Genomic DNA, 18,457 nt, shown 5'->3' with positions numbered 1-18,457 from the left:
ATGATTGCAGCTGTCCAACAAACAACCTAAAGCCTTATCAACAATGCCCAAATTTGTAGAAATAAAGGTGTCCATATTATTGCGTGACGACTTAAATATTTCACCAAACACTTAATGAATATCATCATCTTTATTCTATTGAGCTTTCATGTTCATTGATATGGTCCCCCATCTTAAAGCACAAAGTTCCCCTACTCTACTCATAAAGCCTACTAAATTAATCTCATTGTTGATGACATCCTCTTCTTTACACTGAATTCTTTGATACGTGTCACGTCATAGGAGAAATACTAATAAGGTGATTTAGGCTACAATGGTCAAACTCAGGCAGATGTTTGCAAAACACATATCCATGCAAGGTCATAAAACCATGTATGGGGCTTCATGCTTATCCTGCACTTAAATACATCTCGTTATACCTTAAATATCAAGTGATGAGAAATATACTAATAAAAAAATATATGTCCAACAATATTAGAATCTATCAATCTTCACACTGATTAATTCAATATTAATCGTATTTTATAATAAAGTGTAAAATTTTGCTAGCTTTCCAATTGCATCTTTCCATCTTTCCACTTTGTTAAACTTTTTACGATAATTTCTTAATCAAAATTAGATGATTTGGATCTTTGAACTAATAAGTTTTGTCACTTTTGATTTTTGGAGTAATCAAAATTGGGGGTTACGTGGGTAGTTTTGGTCAAAGCAATGACTGAAGGAGGAAAAGCTTTGGCAGGCAAACCAACTGTCGTCTTTTGGTAAAAACATTGGCTCAAGCAAAAGCAAATGAGGAATGTCTGACTTTGACATCTCTGCCGCTCTTCTCCCTTTCTTCGAAGATCCTCCCACTCTTTGACTGAATCTGGTCCGTCCATTCGTCCATCAATACCATCGTGATGTTTCCCAAATTTCATTTACAACCCACATCCACTTTTTAGTTCTAAGATATACGAGGTAGGTATTATTTAACTGTATGCTTATTTCATTGGGCATGACATAACATAATTCTATTGAAATTTCTCTTATTTTCATAAACTTAAGTACAAGAATGTTGTGTTGTGTATGAGATTTTTTTGGTGGTTTTAATGAGATGGTATTTTGAATATGTCAAAATTATGATTCTCAATTAATGAAGAATGATTCATGTGACAAAAAGATTGTTCAGTTTATATGAAACACGAGCCGGTAAATTATGTATCATAAAGCAATTGAAGAGACACTAATACTATTATCTCCATTTATATTATAACATGTAATGTATCAGTTTATGTTTCACGTCCGTCCCTAATCAAACTCTTTGGTTAATCGGATACCTCATTTTTCTTACCTGAACATTGATTATGAGATTAGCTTCTCTAATCGTCTATGAGAAAGTAGTAATACGAATCTTCTTATGCAGCTGAAGTGTCAATAAGTTATAAATAATAGCTAGTGGAAGTCATCAAATCTATCAACATTAAACCGTTGGTAATGACAATTATTTAATATCTTGAAAGTGGTGAAATCAAAAGCCAGTAAAAGTTGGGAGGCAGATTGCCTGCCCTCATGTTTGAATGTTATTCTTATCTCTTTCTATTTTATACGGTTATGGTTAAGTCACGTCAATATTTTCTATTGATTTTTTTTATAAAGATAATAAGACAAAAAACAATAAAAATATAAAATGTTGACGTGACTTAATCGTGACTGCACAAATAAAAGAGGATGAGAAGAACAACCCAAATAGGAGGGCAGAAACTTTGCCTCCTAAAAGTTAGTGCCTCAATTATTAATCTAATCACCCATTATTTTCTTAAGTTGAGTAAAAAACCAAAATCAATTTGGGTGATCTATAAACTAAATCCATGCACTAAATAATGCAAAACATACTACGCTGATCAAATAAATTTTTTTCACAATTATTATTCATATTTCAACGCACATATTTGATTGGTGCGCAAATTTGATGCATAAATTTGATGTTTTTAACATTATTTAATTAATTTTTAACGTATCCAAAATTAGAGTAAAAATAATGTAAATGCACCACGTGGTTGAACTTGTAACACCATTTAATAAAAAATTATCACGTTGTTGTAAGATAATACCAATTTGACCAAAACGTACAAGAATTCGCGGATAAAAACTTTTTCTAAAGATTGATACGAAGGACAAACAAGCCATTCGACTCACTCGAAAACAAGGGGCCGTCACAGGAACTGATTAAAATAGAAAGAGGTTTGCATCATCAACCTAACCCTGTTGTTTCCAAAAAAAAATAATTAAAAAAAAAAATCCTCGTAATTATTCCTTAGGAAGTACTAAACTAAAACTATTATTACACAAAAAAAAAAAACAACGAACAATGTTTTAACAATTTTAATGTCCGATTTCTGTTTTTTCAGATTGTGAATTTGTTTCTCTTCGTATCCAACAGCAATCCATAATTCCAGCTCACCCGCCTAGATCGGATCCATTTTTCTGCCACCACCACCACCTTTCACCTTTAATTTCATCCGACGCCACCTCGGACCTGGGTTTTTTCTCCCTTTCCATCATCCCCAGTAAAAAATTCACGCAATCCAAAAACCCCCCTCCCTCAAAAAATTAAATCTTTTTCCCCCCTTTTTTCTGCTCAAAAACAGAGAAAGAGAAAAGAAGTTATATATTTTTTTCTATTTATTGGTGTTTTAATTTTCTCTCACGATGAACAAGAACACCAAGGAGAACCAAAAGCTGAGGAAACCCAGCAAGGATTCGTAAAACCCAATTTGTCTGCAGCTGGGTTTGCGTTAATGGGCAATGTTACGGCGGGAGTGGCGGCCAAGTTTGCGTTTTTCCCACCTGACCCGCCGACGTACGACGTGTACAAGGACGAGGGAGGGAAGCTGGTGTTTTCCAGCGTGACGGCGGACAAGAACATGGAGGTGCATTTGCTGGACACGAAGGGCGGGAACAAGATCGTGGCCACGTTTTGGCGGCACCCTTTAGCGCGGTTCACGCTGCTCTACTCGCATGGGAATGCGGCTGACTTGGGGCAGATGCACGAGCTCTTCATTGAGCTCAGGTCTCACCTGCGTGTCAATATTATGAGGTATTTTTGCATTTGAATTTCTCCCTTTTTTTTATGTTTTTGATGTAGGAGAGGTGTTGGGGGAGAGATTCGAACTTAGGACCTCATGTGGTGGTGCATGGATAAATGCTCTTTATCGCTTGAGCTGCAAAAGCCTTTTGCTTTTTGCTTGTTTTGGATTCTGCTCTGGATTTTGATTGATGGGTTGGCTTTGTTTTTAATTAACTAATATCACATGGGATTTTTTTGGTACCTTTTATTCCTTTTTGTGGTATGTTTCTGGTTTTTGTTCCTTTTTTGTGCTTTGAGAAATGTTCATTGAATACCTACTCAGTTTTTTAAATTTATTTTGGTATTGGTTTCTATGTTTTTCAGTTTGTTGATTGTTTTCTGCGTTTTCCTTTTTTTCAATTAATTTTCTGATTTAATTTTTGAAATGTGGATGCTCCCTTGCTTCCATGTTTGATCTGTTTCGTTTGTTTATTTGAGAAGATTCTCAGATTATGCTAGTATTCTTATGAAATTTCAATATTTGGCTGTTCCAGTAAACAACGGTGGCCAACACAAATGTTAACTTTTCTTTATATTTCGTTGGTCTTACGTTTTTGTCTGCACTAACTCATAGATACTTGTTTAAGCTGAAACTGTTTGATTGATCCTGTAGCTTTCTTAGTTTAACTCGTTTTGGCGTAGGATGAGAACGATCTTCGTCATAAAAATTACTCTGCCGGCATTTGTCAATCGCTTGACAGTTCAGCAATGTAGTTTTATATTGAGGAGCTTTGAATGTTATATGCAGTTGATATGCTGTAATATTTCTAATTCACCGTGCCGCAGTAATATGAAAACGTTCCTGCGTTTGTTTACTTGACTTATTTTTCTTTGCGGCAGCTATGACTATTCGGGCTATGGAGCATCCACTGGTAAGGTGAGTTTGCGTATCTATGAAGTTATTTGCGTTTATAGTCTTTAGTACAGAATTAGGTTTTTACTGTCCATCATTTTTGTATCGTTCTATTGACCGGTATAGCTAAAATCTACGACTGAAAAGTGTTAATGTTGGTGATTGTTTAGCCATCTGAGTTCAACACATATTATGACATAGAAGCCGTGTACAATTGTTTAAAGAACGAGTATGAAATAAGACAGGAGGATTTGATAGTTTACGGCCAATCTGTTGGAAGTGGACCAACGCTGCACTTGGCTTCTCGCTTAAAAAAACTGAGAGCCGTTGTTCTTCACAGTGCCATCCTTTCAGGCATACGAGTCTTGTATCCTGTCAAGTTGACGTTTTGGTTCGACATTTTCAAAGTAAGTTCGACTTGTCTTCTTTGAATTGCTTAATTCTGCTGCTAGGCTTAGTTACTTGAATTTTTATTGACAAGCCCTGTGCAATGTTTTCAGAATATAGACAAAATACGGCATGTCAGCTCTCCGGTTTTAGTTATTCATGTAAGTACATATTCCAGTCAATCATTTAAAACTATTTTGTTTGAGTATATCGTTCTTTTAGAATTCAAAGAATTTGGGTTGTGCTTCTAATGTGGTTACAAATAACATCTTGTTGCATCGAAACATATAACTGTTGACTAATCTGACTAACATTGAACTTGGTAAAATTAAATGGTCGTTAATCTTCCTGTCCTTGCCGAGTATATCTTGTCTGATGAAAAGCGTAAAAAAGTCGTAACTTAAGAATGAACATTAAACTACAGCTCAACCATATCTCATTTGCTATCAACTAAATTGAGAGAACATCGTTTTTCTTTGGATATGAATAAGTTTATTTAGAAATTACAGCAAGATTCTGAATTTCCTAAACATGTAATTGAAGCATTTGATACACTTCTGGCTTGATTCACAGTCCCATTGTTCTCATTTTGATTGGTGCGTCTAATTTGATTCGTTCATACCCTACTATTTGCAGGGAACAGAGGATGAAATTGTTGACTTGTCCCACGGAAAGCGTTTGTGGGAACTATCCAAAGAAAAGTATGATCCATTATGGGTGAAGGGCGGAGGCCACTGCAACCTTGAAACATATCCCGAGTACATTAAGCACTTACGCAAGTTCATAAACGCAATGGAGAAACTCTCACTCACAAAACCACAACAGGCGAAGAAACAACTCACTTCTGATGGAAGCATCACAGAAGTAAAACACAACAAGTGCTTGAGATTTGGAAAGAGGTAGCTGTTTTTATATTACACATGATCTGAGAAGTAGGAAATGGAAACAGATAGTTCCACTGCATTTGAGTCCCCCGTCTCCGCGAATAGCTCCGATTGCTTACATGATGGACTGACTGCCCAGTGTTTAGCAGACAAGGTTGGCTATGCGTTCAGCTCGGTATTTTTCCTGGTAGGCGAAGGGATCGAATTAGGATTCATATGTAGAGTGTTTGATCCAGATCGAGTTCAGAATCAAATGACGATTTTTCAAGATAGGAAATGACTTGCATGTAAAATTCAAGAGGTTGGTTTGCTTTCCTGGTATCTGGATTTCATGTACAATATTTATAGCACTGAGCTTTTGTGCAAAGACTATCAGCAACTTCAGAAGAGAACGTTCAACACTACATGGGCTGCTTTGCTTTGATTTACTTTCTTGGCCCAACAAAACTAATTTTTTATACGAGCGATGTTGGGGGAGGGAATTATGGGAACTAATTCACATAGGAAAATATTCTTAATCAATCGAGCTACAAGTCATTTACAGTCAACGTCTGCATAAATCTTTAAACTTTTTTTTTTTATATAGAAAATGGTTGCTTTCATTTGACTTTTCTGCGGTAAACAACTTTTGTTTAAGTTTGCATCAGTTGTAGCATGTTTACTGCACTCATGTACTAATTAATTAACAAAAATAGTACAATTGGACATAAAAATAATAATTGAACTTTGCTAAAGCTGAACCCCAATAAGCATTAGCATTTGAAGATTAATTTAAGGGAACTTTAACGAAAAAGCTCCTGGTACTGTTCACTTTAACGAAAAACCACAAGCAAATCAAATGCCCAATTTACATCTATATACATCAATAAAAAGGGCCTCAACCAACAGAAAAACATAAAGAGGGCCTAACAACAGTGAAGCCCAAAAAAACACACAGCAGCCCAGAAGCTTCCGCTGAAATCTTCTACACCGACATAAATCCAGGCCAGCAACTGAAAAGTCATCCACAACCGAGAACCGCCTCCACAGACACCACCTCCAACCCCAAACAGCAACCCGATCACAGTCATTAACAAGAGATAGTCGGCAGCACATAAGTATTAGTCAATTACTAGTAGGAAGAGCGTGGAAACCCACGAGCAACACTGTCGAAAACGGCAAACAGCAAGGAGAACGTGGTGGTGGTGAAAACACTTGAGCTGGTAAAAACACCCAAACTCTACACACGAATTCAGACAGGAAATATGACTGAAGATCGAACTAAGGAAGAGATGAGAAGAGGTATACCGACGGGATACCCAATCCAAATTTTAGTAAAAAAAGGCCCCCACCATGCACAAGCAAAGCATGGGTCTCGCAGCTCTACACTGGTTTTTTTTTTTTTTTTTTTTTTAACTGTCGAAAAAATCAACCGTCCATATTTAATTTGGGTTTTTTCTTCTTTATTGTTGAAGATCATCAACCGTATGAAATTATATAACCTCAAATTTAAGGTTTTTACTATAGAAACTCTCCCATTGGAAGCAATATTTCTTTAGGATGGTGGTGAAAGTCTCTCAATATGAACTCCAATCAAAGATGCTCTTAGTATGCGTATATATATATATAGGATGATACTATCCACATACTTATTTTTACTTTTCATCATTTAATTTTCAACTGTCAGAATGAATAAATTAAAGAATATCATTATACAAAAATTAAGGATGACATGTAAAAGTTAAAAAAGATGTGTATGTATATTAGGACTTTTGATTGTTATCAAAACGCAGTTTTTAGTATAAAATAAAAGACATGTACTTGCCGTTGCGGTTGGATTCTGCAGAGGTTAAACAAATGTTAGTCACTTAATCCATTCACTCAGTCAGTCATTATTAATATTAGGAGTTCTGATGGCTTACTGATTACGAATGAAATCACGAATGATGACTTCTTTTTTTCTAATTTAAACCCAGATTCAAAGTCAATGGGAACTCAAAATTTGTAAACAATTCCACACTACTTGATCTCAGCTCTCGTTACCATTAAAAATTAAAAAGAACTCTAAAAAAACACTTGTTATAGCGCGTGGTTAGCTGGCTAGTCCGACCACTAAATGAGAATATATTCGGTCCTAAAGTATTTTTTGCATATACTATCACTGACAAACATTTTCACACAACAGTGATGACTATATAGTTGAAGTTTTGTTATTATCCATAAAATGTAAGACCCATAGATGGTTGGTAACATGTCGATATGCTTCTAGATACTCAGTGTCGGGCATATCATGTGACTTGGTAGTAAGTAGAAGTTTGATGATAAACCATATATGAGATACATTGATTCATTAAACAGCTGTAATTTGACAAGGATAATCCTAGAAAGACTAAAATTTCAAATCAAATGATATGATTGTTGATGATTGAATTATAATTTAAAAATTTATTTATATAATTAATTTTTATTGATGACACATCATTCGATTTGCAAATTTAATTTAAAATTTTAATCAATTTAGTATTCCCCTTTCGACAATGTTAATTTAATTGTTCGAAAAACGGTTGCATCTCATACATCTGTGTATGGAAGTCCCATCAACCACGTGAGAAGTAGAGCCCACATTAGCAAGTCTCCGTCGCCACTCATCTCCTCCAGTTGGGACCGACGTGTCGTTCCAGTGAAGCCTGCACTGGCTCCGTTTGTGGGTTCGTGGAATCCAAGATGGGTCCGGCCGAAGACTGAAACAGCCAATGAGAATCCGAAACGCGGCATCGTCTCGTAACGCAGTCTTCCGTCCCCCACGACGACAAGTGTACTATATTTGGCAGTTTTATAGCCCAACTCTGACCTAATTCAACCAATCCTCGTACTCTCTCCTGGGAAATGTGAATTACACGCTCTTGATATATAAATAGCAGACCCATTGTGCAAAGAAATTTTCTTTTTCTTTTTTTTCAAAAAATGAGAATTAGGTGTGGGTTCACTCTCCAGTCTACATCGAATCTTAACGATTCGAACAGTTTATTTTGTAAGTCTCGACTAATAAGTCATTCTTGCAAAAATTCAATTTAATCCGAAGCCATTTGCCTATAAATAGTAAGATAAAATTTAATTGTTTCTTATATAACAAAATATTCGTTAATTTCTTTAAACCCAATTATATGTCTTAAATATTTTCAATTTAGCTAATATTTTGCAAATATAATCTATGTGGATCCCTCCTCTTAAAGATTTCTTATAAATAGCCAATTTACCAAAAATTAAATAATAAATTGCGATGGAAATAATGTTGCTCTTTTTGAATTAGAAATTTTGAAAGCAATACCTAATTATTCTCCTCCATTTATTATGAACAGTTTAAACAAAATTCCCCTATATGTCAAACAATAATTAGTTGAAAGTTGAAATAAAACACTTCTTTTGCCCATTTAAATTACATAATGATTAGGTTACATGACTAGTGAATATTAAATAGGTTAATTTGTTAGGACAACATAGTTAAACTTCTTCTTTTTTTCCGGGTATTTTAAGATAGACTAGCTACTCAGTAATACGATTTGTTGGTATTCCTCTTCACTTATAAGTGAGATGTCTTAGGTTCGAATATTGTAGATGGCGAATTTGATACCAACTTAGGTTGTCCATTGTGTGGCTTAGTCAAACTCTCATCCTTTAGTGTAAAATATATCGTTGTACTACAAAAAAATATATCGTTGTACTACAAAAAAGAGAGATTGTTTTCTTTATATTTACTTGTTTCTTTGAAAATTTTAAAATTAGAAGAGAAATTTTGTTCAAAAAAAAATTAGAAGATAAATTTGATAATTACTTGTAAATCTCCAAGGAAATTATGGCCTAAAATCATGGCTTTTTGAAAAGGAATTTCGAAAAACCAAATGAAAGTAATGGCAAGCTCTCCAAAAACAGAGCTGAGAATAATTTGCATTGAATGCTTAGTTTATTAGGGGATTCGGTATACATTTTTCAAAGTAATCCAAAAGAGAATGTATTGTTTAAAGAAAAAAAATGTATTGTTTAAAGATTCAATGACTAAGATCAAACGGGGAAAACTTTTTATCAAAGTTTAGTAATATTTTCGGTTACAATAATACTTCAAATGTGATAGTTTTACACAAATTATTCATACCGAGCATAACACTGAAATAGTTTAAGTCCAATTTAATTACGTTACTAACACAATAACATGTGTTTTACGTAACAGTACATTATTGATACCGACAAAATAGGATAGCCAGTGCATTTAAGTTTCTCACTCAATATCCATTGGAGCCAAATAAAATGCAAATTTGGAAGGAAAATAACTTTGAGTTGAGGGTTACAAAAGGCCAAAGAAAACATTCACGAATTATTAAATGGTGGCAAAATGATAGGGTTCCATTGACCTGTTGTGGACATCATAGGGAGAGAGTTTAGCTAATTAATTAATTAATTTTTTTTTTCAACTTAATTAATTAAATTAATTAAAAATGAATATAAACAAACAAAGCAAAACTATCCATTAGAAAATATTATTTCAAAGATAAAGTCTTTGAGTTCTGTTTAGTGTTCAGAAGAAAAAGCGAAAGACAAGGACGCAGAGAGGAGGAAGAGAGAGAGAGAGAGAGAGAGATAACAAACAAACAAACAATTCTGAATTCTGAGGAGAGAGAGAGAGACTTTGAAGTACTTCTTAAAATACTAAAAAGATTTCTGTTTTTGTTGGGTCGTTGAACTCTTCACTCTCTCCTTCTCTGGCCATCACCATCATTGTCCATTTTACACAGCTTTTACTACTCCCCACATTCTCTCTCTACCCACATTCTGAGTATGTCTTTCTCTCTCCTCCATTTTTATGCTATTTATCTCTTCTGGGTTTGTTGAGAAACCCCCGGAATCTGAGTTTTATAGAAAGAAAAAAAGATTGAAACTTTAGTTCTTGTTCTTGATTTTTGTTTGATTTTTCATCTGGGTTTCTGAAGTTGGTGGTTGACTATGACGGTGGAGGACCGTTTTCCGGTGGGCATGCGAGTGTTGGCCGTCGACGACAACTCGACTTGTCTCAGACTTTTGGAGGAGCTGCTTGTCAAATGCCAGTATCAAGGTTTGTTTCTTTTAACCCTCCTTTGATTTAATTTTCTTCAAGTTCTAGCCGTTTGATTTAACAAATGATGTTCATATGTTTGTGTGGTTTAGGTATCAATGCATAGTTTAAATTTGGTTCCTTAATTTTGAAGTAGTTTGTTGTTAATCTATACGTGTAAAAGGGATAATCTTGTATACCGAGACTATGCATAGTCTCAGTTCCATGTTCTTAACTTTTCAATACGATGTTCTACTTTAAACTAATTTAAACTGTTGGAAGAAGAATTCACACTCGGTTGCACAGGAGAGCACATCCGCTCTAGCCAATTTGGTTACGCCGACGACTTTTTTTAAACTTGAGCTATATGCTCAACTGTGGTTTGCTTTAACTTGTGTTCTTACTTTTTTAGTATTTGGGTTTTGATGTTTGAAAAATTTCCGAGTGTTGAGTTATCTGATTACTGGTTTTCGCAGTTACTACGACGAATCAGGCAGTCAAGGCGCTGCAGATGTTGAGGGAAAACAGAAATAATTTTGACTTGGTGATCAGTGATGTTAATATGCCAGACATGGATGGCTTTAAGCTGCTTGAACTATTGGGACTCGAAATGGACCTGCCTGTAATCAGTAAGCATCAAATTATTCTGGATTTTTCGACATCAATGAATTTTTGTTCTTGTTGAATTGAAGAAGTGGAAGTGAAAAAGAAATATTTGAATTTTGTGTTTTGTGTGTTGTAAATAGTGAGATGTTCAGGATGTGGGAGATAAATTGGTTACTGACATAAATTTTGTGTTGTAAATTGTTTCTAGTGTTGTCGGGATATAGTGATAAAGATCTTGTGATGAAGGGAATCTCCCACGGTGCTTGTGACTATTTGTTGAAACCTGTTCGAATTGAAGAGCTCAAGAACATCTGGCAACATGTAGTCCGGAGAAAGAAGTTTTACCCTGAGGACCAAAATAAGTCTTCCAGTCAAGACAAAGGTTGCCTTGAAGCTGGAGAAGGTGGACACGCGGTTTCACCATCAGGTAGTTCAGATTGGAGTGGCAGATTCAACAGGAAAAGAAAGGAGCAAAATGAAGACGAGGAAGAAGAAGATGAAGAGGAGGAACACGAGAATGAGGAATTGTCATACCAAAAGAAGCCTCGGGTAGTTTGGTCCAGGGAGCTGCACCAGAAGTTTGTTGCAGCTGTAGATCAGTTGGGATATGATAGTGGGACTTCTGCTTCTTGGAAACGATTTGTTTGCTTTCATTATGTGGATTATTTTGACTGATGTATCTTTTGCTGTCTTAAATGCAGAGGCTGTTCCGAAGAAAATTCTTGACCTAATGAATGTTGAAGGACTCACAAGGGAAAATGTGGCCAGCCATCTACAGGCACTAATCTTTCCCTTGCCTTACTTTTAGATTACTTTTCGTCACATGTAACTTTTGCTGCACGAAATCTTGAATTAGAAATCAAATATTTGGCATGAAATAGCTAGGAACAACTCGAAGGATGATTCTACTGGGAGAAGAACTGATTGTGATAATTTTGTGTTCTAGCCATTCATGAGATTTCTTTTCTTCTCTTTAAAAGTCTGCTGATTGATCCCTGAACTTCTTTTGGGCTTGTCAGAAAGTCAGGTTTTGGGTCACAATGAATAACTCCATGCTTATGGTGTCACTTTTTGTTGCAGAAGTTTAGGCAATACCTCAAAAAACTCCGCAATCCTGCTTTTGGGGTGAGAGATTCTTCTTACACGCGCATGGCTGCACTAGATGGATTTGGAGATGCACAGTCCTTAGTTGGATCACAAAGGTTCTCAAATGCTGGTTTGTCACCATACATACCCAGTATGATGCTTGGTAGATTAAACTCCACTGCTGGTTTGAGCATAAGAGGAACTACTTCCGGACTGGTCCAACCTGGTCACTCCCAGAGCTTAAGCAACTATTTTAATATTCCCACGAAGCTCCAGCCGGTTCTGCCTGGAAACCAGAGTCCAAATGTGTATCAAACAATTCCAGCATCGTTAGAGTTCAAACAATCGCAACAGAGCAAGTATATCACTCACATTGGCGAGTCGTCTCCCAGTAGTGATTCAACAAGTTATGCCATCTCCTCTAGCTTTCCAGGGGCAAGAGTGTCTGCAAGCTCAATCTTTTCTGATTCCAATGCTTCAAGCAATCCTTTGATACTACACGGGACCCCACAACAAACACATGGCACGGGAGTTGTTGGAGATCAGTCTTCTCTTGGAGTGGCATCATTGAATCCAGAATCATTTGACATTGGCACCTCCTCGAAGTTTCTAGATCACAATCGATGTAGTGATAGCTGGCAGGTTGCAGTTCAGTTATCTGATTTTCCGATGAATTCATTGCCAATGAGCGAGCCTGTCCATCATGGTCAGCTATATGCTAATAACTTGGGTTTTGCTTCTAGTGGGCCTCAAGTTGCAACTGTTCCAAGTGATTTTTCATCTAGTGTACTTTCAGCCCCTGCTGTGGAACTAAGAGGAAGTATACTGAATCCGGAAGGCTTGATTGGAGATGTTGTGCCGACCTTGACTTGCTCACCAAGGCAAATGTGGGAAGAACATAAGCACGATTTCAACCACAATTTCGATCTATCTTTCAATGCCGATAATTCCATGGTTTCTGCCAATGTTCTCGGACCTGTAAGCCCGAGTTTGGACCAAAACGATGCAGTCTGCAGTGAAAAGATGACTTCATCTTTATTTGACATATTAGATGGTGTCACTTCACCTGTCATGCAGCCCAGTGAGTTCCAGAAATCCGCCACAACAATGAATCCCACTGAGATCTACTCCTGGGAGCAAACAAAGTCACCCGATGATGTCGCTCAAAATACTTACGGACCTTGGAATGATGTTATGACTGCAATTCTGAAACGGGTATGCGTACTGATGTCTTGTATATTTCTACTTGTTATTTCTCTTCCTCTCAGTTGTACATAATAAGAGCGCGGTTATGCTATGCAGGGACAGAATGAGAATGTGTTGTCGACGGATGGAGATTTTGGATTCGATGCTTACTCTCCCGGATCACAGCAGTTTATTCCTCTATGAGGAACCATGTATCATTATGTAATTTCTTCATCTCTTCTGTTGCCATCTTTCATGTCCGTGCAAAACCTGCATCTTTTCAATTCTTGCATCGTCTTCGCTGTTCTTCGTCGGAGTAATGCGCTAATGGAATAATAAGTTGACGACTTTCCTGTGTATATATTTATGCAAATTTTCTATCTTTTATCATATGAAACTTTTCATTTCTTGTATTTGCTTAAGGTAGCCGGGAACATGCATCGTCACCCTATTTTACATATCACTTGATGAGTCATATACGGTGATGGACATATATTTCCGGTTACACCCAAGTTTTCTCCGTATTACGCTGTCACGAAAATTATGATATGTGCCGGGTATTTCATGTCGCATACAGTATAAACAAGAAGTTGTGGATACACAAGTATAAAAGAACGCTGAAATGTTCCAATATATAATTAAACTCCTAATTTTCGTTCTCTTTTCATGGTGTTGTCTCTGCAAAGCAAACGGAATTAAACAATCACGAAAGCATTTGATTCAGTCTAGCTCTGTAAGCTGAGCTCTCCTTTCTGCAGCTCTCTTCCTAATAAAAATCCCCCACCTTAACGCAGCTTTGAGCTTAAGCCACCCGACAACAGCCTTCCCTGAGCTCTTCGCGTGCTCTTTCCTGAACGGCTGGGGCTCATATTGTACACCGTAATTATAACACGACTCATCAGAAGCACCAAAACCAGCTCCTCCTGCTCCTACGCCGACTCCCATACTAAACGTCTTGAGCAGTCTTTGCATGTCATCACTCTCCAACATCTCTGAACTCCTGATCCGGATTTCATCAGCAACAAAATCGTCCAATCCATTCCCATAGTTTGGCCTCGTCCAATCTCCTGAAAAATGTGAACCTCCAACCACTGGCATGTAACCCATGCTGCTAGGTAATGCTGCTGGTTCCGGGTTATTAAATTTGATCAACGCTGTTTGGTCGGAACTCACAAATGGAAATTCAATGAACTGAGGGACGGATGGGTGGCTATTTTCGGGTTGGAAATGTTGGCTGAATTGAGGGGTGTACTGCTGCTGCCTATTCTGAGTAGATGCAGAATGGTGATCCATCGCAGCATAGTTGTTGTGGGCAGCCACCGGTGCAGGTGAAGCTCTCACGACCTGTTTGTTTCCGGCGAGAGCATGTAAGACTTTTCCATCATATTCTACGACTTGGTGCCAATTATCGTACGCTCTCTTCACCAGAGAATCCACTGAAACCTGCATGTAGGGCTCAAAGTGGGTGAGATAAGTTGAAAGATAGGCAAAATTACCCCAACCTTTGTGAATAACAAAAATCATCCAACCTTTTGAGTGTGGGTGAGTGACTCCAAGGCAAGAAACTGCCCTTCAGCGATAAGTCCCCTAAGCTCGTAAATGTGGTTGAAAACAATGCCCGTGCCGTGAGTCTGATCAGTGTAATAAACATAGAGCTTTCCACCCAAGACACAGGTTTTGGCATGATCCACTGTGTTGTCCCACATCCTGTTGGACATCCCGCTCCCAAGCATCTATATTCCCATATACAGAAATAGAGTACCCGAAAAAGAAGAGAAAATGGTGTTCAGAAACAAATGCATAGGATACTTACATTTCTTAGTTTCTGCGGGTCCTTGACAAGAAGGCGAAGGAAGTCTTCAACGGTTATGATCTCAGCCTTTGTCAATTTTTTGTGCAGAGCTCCATCCTTTGCTATTCTATCCAATCTCCAAACTTCGTCGTGCAAAGCCGGTGGGTAGTGTTTCTTGTACACTTCAAATTACAGAAACAGAAACTTGGTTTAGATAAGCTTTGCAGGTATTTTGTCGAAAAGAGAAATCGAGGGTGAAGTGACCTTTTTATATCAAAATTTTTTTCAAGGCTGAAGTGTGGTGCATATAAAGTAAAGGGTAAAATAGCAAGCTTCAGACAACTCACATTCTCCCCTGTGATCTTTAACAGAAAAGGCATCCGTTTTAGCCTCACAAATACGAATTTCCTCACAATATCCAGGGAAAAGCTTAACACCGAGCCTGAATTTCCTGCTCCTCGTCCAGCTAGAATTGTCGGTGAAGGTAAGATCTCCTAGAGTACCTACCCCTTCCTTAAGAACAACCTGAAGATCCCCTGTCAGAAGCGGCCTTTTCCCCTCACGTTCCTTTACTTCGTGGTTCTCAAAGTGTTCTTTTGTCCAATTATCCTCAGCTTCCTCATTGAAGTCACCTTCCAGCACTACAACATTCAGTTTTGCAGCGGATTCGGGTCCTGTTTGCATAACACTGCCTGTGCCGAGATCGACCAAAACAACATGAATTGCTGCTCCTTGCTCTCCTTCAACCTTTGCACCTGTGAATAGATGAGGTGGCATTCTTGTTTTGAACTGTAGTTGCAGGGTTTTTCCTTCCGGACCCTGTATTCTTGGCGGTGGAGACCTGCAGTATTTCCGAAACTGCAAACGATAAATTTACTGATACGGTCTTCCCACCCCAACCCTCAACCAAATACACAGATAGAAGGAAATAAAGACAAAAACACGATAACTGATGAAAATACGAATAAGAAAGCACAGTCAATGACTTGCATGGAACAAAGAGACATCTAAATACTATGGTTGGAACAAACCTTCCAGCCAGTTCAGCAATGTCTAACTTTGTCAAAGCGCGCTCGACTTCTTCACTAACCTGTTACTCAAAGAAAGTTTAGAATGATCAAAAGAATGAGAATACATGTTTTTACGCATAACTGAAGACAATTTTTTGTGCAAAATGCAGCCCGGGAAATACTGTGCAGCACAGAAGTTTTTCTGCATTATCCATGTCAGGATACTAAGAAACCAATACTATATAGTAATATTTTACAGGAAGGAAAATAAACATAAAATGCTATAATTCACTGTTTCGGAAAGGTAGGAAAGCGAAGAAATGCAGTTCGTTTCAACATTTGGGTCAAATTCTAAGATGCGAAGAGTAACAATCTGACTCACAATTCGGCGGAGAAGAGGCTCCAACGATGAGCAAAGTCTTTGCAAGCTATCTACCTTCAAAGATTCCACAATTACACTGCATATAACATTCAACTGTATAAACAACAGACTTCGAAAAAACAAAAAACAAAAAGATATCGAATCCTTCTGCAATTTGGACGAAATCCCAGTGAACTTTCAGCCTCAGAAGCACAAAAATCACTTGATAATTCAATACAAGGATATGAATTTGCAACTTTCAATCAAAGTTGTTGTAATGTTAAACTTAACACGAAAGCTTGAAGTTTGAAACAACTGCCGTAACAGAGTACTGCCTTCTCTTTTTATCAGTGGGAAAGGGGATTCAAACTCGAGACATCTTCCAAAATTCTGGCAGGAAATACCGCTAGACCAATAGCTAGTCGGTGAACAGAGTATCAGTTTCAATAGCACAAAAGCACATTCATCAGCTTATAACTTATGACTGCATCCGTAAAAAAATGTGCTTTCACAGTATTTGGTACAATTATATTGGAAGTCGGGATTTGAGCCAAGTCACATCGCACTGGTCGTGAATCTTAGACCTCTAACTTACAAGCAAGCACAGATACAAGTTTCAACTTTCAACATATTCGCTAAGTTCAATCCAATTAATCGAATCAGATTAATATAAAAAAAAAACTAATCCAGAAGATTAAACCCTTTAAGCAATCAAATTAGCACCTGTTAACAAAATAAAAAATAAAGCATAAAATCCAGTGAAAAAAGAAAGAAAGAAAGAATAAAAACCTTGCCAAAGCAGGCAATCTCTGCTTCTTCGGCTCGGGAGGATGATCATCTGCATCGGCATCCAATTCATGCCCTCTCTTCTCCACCCTCGTACTCCCCGAACTTTCCATTTTCAGAAACTTATCCAAAAATCTCCGCCGCCAAAACACTTCCCAAACTTAGAAACTTCACAGAACAGAAGAATACAAAACAAAGAGGGGAACCGCAAAGTTTCCAACTTTTGAGACCCCAGAAGACAAAAAAGGTCGTTTTCGTGACGATTTTTGCGTTCTTTTGGGATCTGGGAATTGATTGGAAAGATCTGTTTGTTGAGTATTTGGTGGATCTATATCGATTTTTCTGGATTTTTTTTATATTTTATCCTGATCCGAAACAGAGTATATTATTATTGGGTTTTGCATGTTATAATATTTCACCGGCGCAGAGATGGGTTCCATGGTCTCTCTCTCTCTCTCTCCTCTGCTTGTGAGTGCATAAATCTTGAAAATCCGAACGCGTTTTTAGGTGAACTTTTGGATTTGGTAAATATTAATAATAATTATGGTAAGGAAGTCAATGGGCATCTCATGCGCCGACAGAAATGACCATTTTTGTAAGTTTGTAATTGTAATTATATTCGTGCCTCGTTTAAATTTCGTTTACTCCGAAAAATTGTGAAAAGAACAGGTCAAGTTAATCTGAATTTCAGCGCACAATTGCTGTTTAGACGAGAAAAACTTAGGTAAAGCATGAGATCTGATGTAATCAGGTCGGAAAAACAAGTCTGAAGGGGCAACTCTCGTATCATATAGGATCTGTGCGAGATCAGAATATAACGGGATCTTATATTTTTGTGAGAACTTGAAAAGTGCCTTAAAGGTGACATTCTCGAAGTGTTTCTACTCGTGTATTTCTCATAGTCAGGTAGTTTTGCCGGAATTTTTCTCAATACTCTTTAAAGAAAACTAATGAAAATAACTTGAAAACTTTGAGTTTTAATGATAAGGACAAAATAAAGGGTAAAGTGAATAGTACCAGAATTGACTTTTTAATGTAAAATTGTGGTTTTTCATTAAAGTGAACAGTACTAGGTGCTTTTCGTTAAAGTTCCCGGCTTGGTAATAGCTGCGAAACCCATGTTCTTGGAATGCATTTTTCATTCCAAAATTTCTTCACCTCGAAGACTTTGTTCGATCAACGATTAAATTATTAATTTCATGACTTGGGTGTCTTTATTAATCATAACACGTGATGCTAACATACGCAAGCAATAAACAACAGGAAATTCAGTTGATCTTTGAGGAAATACCTAAAAAATAAATAGTTCGGATCGTTAGAATACATTACGAAGTGGACT

At 37.1% G+C, this 18,457-nt stretch overlaps 3 protein-coding genes across 3 annotated transcripts; 2 read left to right on the top strand and 1 right to left on the bottom strand.

Annotated features, from left to right (window-relative positions):
* The first annotated feature begins 2,205 nt into the window (after positions 1 to 2,205).
* Positions 2,206 to 5,634, top strand: LOC126601174 (uncharacterized). Its single transcript, XM_050267852.1, has 5 exons — positions 2,206 to 3,076; positions 3,947 to 3,983; positions 4,130 to 4,366; positions 4,460 to 4,507; positions 4,983 to 5,634. The coding sequence occupies exons 1-5, from the start codon at positions 2,778 to 2,780 to the stop codon at positions 5,247 to 5,249; spliced, it is 888 nt and encodes a 295-aa protein (XP_050123809.1). The 5' UTR covers positions 2,206 to 2,777; the 3' UTR covers positions 5,250 to 5,634.
* Positions 5,635 to 9,823: 4,189 nt separating this feature from the next.
* Positions 9,824 to 13,528, top strand: LOC126603127 (two-component response regulator ARR12-like). The gene is made up of 7 exons (XM_050269872.1): positions 9,824 to 10,037; positions 10,192 to 10,313; positions 10,769 to 10,921; positions 11,107 to 11,511; positions 11,600 to 11,676; positions 11,979 to 13,199; positions 13,287 to 13,528. The coding sequence occupies exons 2-7, from the start codon at positions 10,205 to 10,207 to the stop codon at positions 13,371 to 13,373; spliced, it is 2,052 nt and encodes a 683-aa protein (XP_050125829.1). The 5' UTR covers positions 9,824 to 10,037; positions 10,192 to 10,204; the 3' UTR covers positions 13,374 to 13,528.
* A 248-nt stretch (positions 13,529 to 13,776) lies between these two features.
* Positions 13,777 to 17,601, bottom strand: LOC126603128 (calmodulin-binding protein 60 E-like). Its single transcript, XM_050269873.1, has 7 exons — positions 17,122 to 17,601; positions 16,354 to 16,429; positions 15,993 to 16,051; positions 15,309 to 15,802; positions 14,983 to 15,143; positions 14,699 to 14,902; positions 13,777 to 14,612 (listed from the first exon to the last, which is right to left on the bottom strand). The coding sequence occupies exons 1-7, from the start codon at positions 17,229 to 17,231 to the stop codon at positions 13,890 to 13,892; spliced, it is 1,827 nt and encodes a 608-aa protein (XP_050125830.1). The 5' UTR covers positions 17,232 to 17,601; the 3' UTR covers positions 13,777 to 13,889.
* Between the last annotated feature and the right edge of the window lie 856 nt (positions 17,602 to 18,457).

This window comes from Malus sylvestris, chromosome 15 (genome assembly GCF_916048215.2).
Source record: "Malus sylvestris chromosome 15, drMalSylv7.2, whole genome shotgun sequence".
NCBI lineage: Eukaryota > Viridiplantae > Streptophyta > Magnoliopsida > Rosales > Rosaceae > Malus > Malus sylvestris.
This window is presented reverse-complemented; position numbering and strand designations above follow the sequence as displayed.